Below are 4,847 nucleotides of genomic sequence, written 5' to 3'. Positions count from 1 at the left end.
AACGATTCTGCAATATTACCACTGGATCTTGATGCCATGTAAGCCTTTGCAACAGCTACAACATGACTGTGTCAAAAAATCACTTCAAAGCTCATTATTACATCACTTTGTTCATGACACTCTATTCTGGAGGAGAAAGGCTTCTGTCTGCTCCTAAACAACAAACACCCACCACTACCCCCACCACTACCCCACCTCCCCCGCTCCCTCCCAACCCCCACCCACGACCATGGCTCTGATATACTTGACACACTGAGGTGAAAAAGCAGGTAACATAGGGAAGACTAACTCTCTCTACCTGTGTATCACAACATGACAGCAATATATGGGAGATCTGAGATGTGAAAAACAAGTTTAGAGATCAAGGTAATTTAAAATGAAAAGCAAAATTCACACAACTGATGTACCGTCTCATTTTGGGGCGCTTGCATGGGCTTCATTTAATTTTTTTGCCCAAAATGTCTCTTGTGTCAAAGGCTGAAACGATGAACACTATAGTCCCACATGTAGCATTCCAAAAACACAAATGATCAGAAACCCAATGAAGCTCATGTTAATCCTCATCCCTCGCCCCTTATGATGCAAACCCACTCATCCTTGGAGGTTGATAAAACTACCCCTTCAATTGCGGAACTGTTTCAATTAACGATTCTGCAATATTACCACTGGATCTTGATGCCATGTAAGCCTTAACAAGATCCTTAGCAAGACCCTGCCCTTATATGATGACGGGTCACCAGAAAAAAATAGAAGGAAGCTGGGAAATACAGAAGATCATGTTCTCGTGTTGCATTTTGCTACTGCCATTCATAAATCAATCAATCGAAGAATGCAGAAAGCACATCAGTGGGTTTATTTATTTTAAAAAATCTAATAAGGACTCTCAGCTTTGCACAGTAGATTGATAAAACAGTTAATTTAATTGAAAATATGAATAAATAACTTTAATCGGCTCAATGAATTATCCAAATGCTCTAATTCTGCACAGAGCATCAGTGACAGGAAATTACTGGCATTATTTTATTCATGTAAAAAGCAGCAATAATTCAAAAATGACATAAGTGAAGTTAGCAATCTTTCATGCCAATGAAAGAACTTTATTCATGTGTTGTCAGCTGCGTATTTACTGTGTATTACTGTCAAGTAAATATTATCATTCCAATGCAGATCAACTCTGACGTCAGGTATCGCAGTGGCAAAGTCTTTTTTTATTTGCCAGGGATTTATATGAAATCATTTTTGAAATTATTATTACTAATATACCTGATGTTGAATAGTTCTGGTTATGATTCAGAATTATAAATTACCTTGAAATGAGTTGCTTTACTTGGAATTAATATTTCACCAAATTACAACCATGTGAGAAATAGACGATGGATAACATTAATGTCAGCCATACCTACAGCTGGAAGATTAAAGCCATGAGTCTTTCCAAGTTTGGTTATCAAAAAGTAATGTTTATAACCCGACGGTGAGAGCAACTGTAATACTAGAGGGCAGCAGGCACAAAAAGGTGATCCTGTTCACCGATTATTACAAAGGTCTCAAATCACTGTGGTAAAGTGCACCTGCCTGTCTGAATACCTCTGTGCAAGAAAGCAGAAGTTGTTACTGACTTTGACAAATTAATCTGGCTGTGAGTTTGAATTTAACATTGAGAAAAGCCCCAAAGGACTCTCAATGACTGACATTAGCTGCTGAACTAAAACTATAATAGAATGCATGCTCACAGAGACTGTATTGAGCCCTCATTATGGTGTGCTGCCAGTGCATCTTATTGCAAGATTCCAGGTAAAAGACAAAACTTAGCAGTATGTCATACTGCCCCTGAATTCATTGAGTTCTCTATTGAATAAAGTGACATTCAGTACAATACATTTGAAAATTATAATTTTCACTTGGAACACACTACCAACAGTTGTATCTGTGATTGTTAGCTTTATATTTTGAGATGCTGCATTCTCTCAATTTGACTGGAAGAATGCATTTGTCATGCTTAACAATTGCAAATTCACACTGATAGCACACTGACATCTTCTATATCATGTTAGAGCAGAAGCTTGTTTTATCAGACTGTTGCCAGCTTTACTCACCTGTTGGCACAGATGGATCTGTGGATGGCTTTTCCCGTGTGTTAATTTGCTCCCAGGTGAATCCATTGGTCCCAAGAGCCAGAATGTATCCACAGCTGCTGTAATACTCATCAAATGAGCAACTGCCTGCAGTAAAAAAGGATTCAGAAAATAGCTTGAGTAACAAATGTGTGCATGATTGCCCACACATTCACATTGGTGGCTTTTGTACAAAAACAACTTCAAATTCATTAGTCCTAATGTGGACCTCAGGGCTTGGCAAAGTTGATTACAAAGACCTTTTACAACATATTTGGTTATGCTTTGCCTTTTAGTACACGATAATTGGTTTGATTCTGTAAAAGTGTATTTATCATGACATTTTCATGCTTTGTTAAAAAAGCTAAATATTAAAACACCAAGGATAATGATAAATGTTAAAGCTCTTGGGCAAAGGGCAGGAAAAGAATGATTAGAGTAACGATTCGATGCATATTTCTATGGGTAAACAATTGTGCAATACAATTAAAATGTAAATCCTTTTACTGTGACAGAACTATTGAAATTTTCACTGTCAGAATCATATATCTGAAATTTTCCATGTCTGTCAAAAACCTGACTTCATGGATCCCAACCCCATTCTGGCCAGAACAATTTTACTGAAGGTATCCTCCTAACTGGTCATCCTTAAGGCTCCCATTTTATTAAGGGCAATGGAAGAGCTCCTGATACTGTCGACCCAATCAGAAGTTTAGCAGCTTTGAAGACGCAGTCACGCCACTGGGAGAGATATACAAAAGGGCTCAAGAATTGGGACTGCCCAGTGGGGGAGGAAAGTTCATGAGAACATGTCTTAAAAAGGAATGAGGGGAAGCTGTTCAAGGAGGTTTACTGGAGCTGTAGGTGCTTTCTTCCCTGCTTGAAGGCCATTCTTTGTGCCTTGGACTCAGTGGCTCCAAAGCCAGCCCTCCTTTAGGGTGCTGTAAGGAGGCTGTCACTATTAATCTGGCAGCCACCACAATACAATGACTGGGGTTTGACCAGTCAACAGTAAAACGTTAAATGCTCTGTGAAGGCTGAGTCTGCCAAAGGGTTCTCATTGTGCACACACCCTTTGTATACCAACCTGCCAGTAAAAAAAATGGCAGCAACCAAAAAGCACAACAGACACCAACAATTGAGATGGAATTATGATACTGCAGTAATAGCAGGAATACTACGCATGTGCAATGTGAACCTTTCAGCAATGTCAGCAGACATAACCCTCTGTGAAAAAGCCCTTAACTGGATCTTTAAACGTACTCATTGAATAGACATTTCTTTGGAGCGTACAACCACTCTGCATCTTGCCCCACCTCTGGGAAATTGCTCCAGCAGCAGAACAGGTTGTGAAGCTGGCTCAATGTGATTGCTGATTATTTTACTGCACTTTTTCTTCTCCCACTGTATCTCACCTGCCAACCCAGTCATATTTCATATAAAACATATGCAAGGTCTGAAAATAGCAAAAAATATTGCTCATAGTGTGTAGTGATATTTTATTTTCATAAAACAAGGTACTCAGTTGAACATTAAAGTTAGAAGCACATAGAATATGTCCAGTGTTAAACAATTAGCTAATTGCATAGAGGCATGTAGTTGAGGGCTAAAGGGACTAGACTTGTGTCTATGTTATCATGGAAAGGGTGTGTGAGCTTATGTCTTTTGCATATATCTCAGAATGGTTACAACACAGAAGGCTCACAATCAGCCCATTTTCTCTCAACTAGTTCTCTGAATGAGCAGTTAACATACTATCATTCCCTTACCTTCTGTCTTCAAACCTCTATTTCCTTCCTTTTCAGATAACAGACCTTTTACCTGTTGAATGGCTCAATTGAACCTGGCTCCAACACACTTCTCAGGCAACTTATTTGGTGCGTAAGAATGTTTCTTGTATTGACCTTGTTTCGTTTTACCAACTTTGCCTTATATCTGTTCCTTCTTCTCTATTCTTCTCCTTATCTACTCATTCCAGTTCCCTCATGATTTTGAATATCTCTTTTCAAAATCTCCTCCCAGTCTTCTCCAAGGAAATGGTCTATGTGACTGAAACTCTTCATTCTTCTATCCCTTCCCATGAATCTTTTCTCCACTCCCTCTCATTCCTTTGCATCCTTTCTGAACTGATCATAATAATCAGTTGAGGCTAAATTAGTATTTTATGTAAATTTAATATGTCCTCCTTGCTCTTGCACTCTAGGCCCTGAATTATAAAGCCTGGGATACCAAATGCTTGATTAGACACTCTTACCATCAGTCCTGCACCTTCAGCGGCTTATATATACACCCAGGTCCCTCTTAGCCCCTTCATAATTGAAATTTTCTTTTATGTTGTCACTCTGATTTTCTCCCAAAATTAGTCACTTCACAGTTTTGAATTTCTAAAAAATCCTCCTCACAATTCATAAAGCTTCCAAGTTTACATCATTAACAAATTTTGACATTGAGCTGAGTAGACCAAAGTCTAAGTCCAGGCAGCCATCACTGACTCCCAAGAACTCAACTACAAATCTGACTCCACCCTAAAAAGGTCCAGGGACTGCTGTAAAAACCATTAACCAGGAATATCTTCAGAGACAGTGGGAACTGCCGATGCTGGAGAATCTGAGATAACAAGGTGTGGAGCTGGATAAACACAGCAGGCCAAGCAGCATCAGAGGAGCAGGAAAGCTGATGTTTTGGGTCTGGACCCGTCTTCAGAAATGGGGGAGGGGAAGGGGTTCTGAAATAAAT

At 39.2% G+C, this 4,847-nt stretch overlaps 1 protein-coding gene across 1 annotated transcript in view; it reads right to left on the bottom strand.

Moving 5' to 3' along the window:
- ptprt (protein tyrosine phosphatase receptor type T) overlaps window positions 1-3,542 on the bottom strand; it is a 928,020-nt gene extending 924,478 nt beyond the window's left edge. Inside the window, exons 1-2 of the mRNA XM_048608556.1 lie at window positions 3,527-3,542; window positions 2,094-2,219 (exon numbers count right to left, since the gene is read on the bottom strand). Of these exons, the coding sequence (XP_048464513.1) occupies window positions 2,094-2,219; window positions 3,527-3,542 (142 nt within the window). The remainder of the gene's footprint in view (window positions 1-2,093; window positions 2,220-3,526) is intronic.
- Between the last annotated feature and the right edge of the window lie 1,305 nt (window positions 3,543-4,847).

Source organism: Rhincodon typus, chromosome 19 (genome assembly GCF_021869965.1).
Source record: "Rhincodon typus isolate 14 chromosome 19, sRhiTyp1.1, whole genome shotgun sequence".
NCBI lineage: Eukaryota > Metazoa > Chordata > Chondrichthyes > Orectolobiformes > Rhincodontidae > Rhincodon > Rhincodon typus.
The sequence above is the reverse complement of the archived record's forward strand: the minus strand, read 5'-3'. Positions and strand labels throughout refer to the sequence as shown.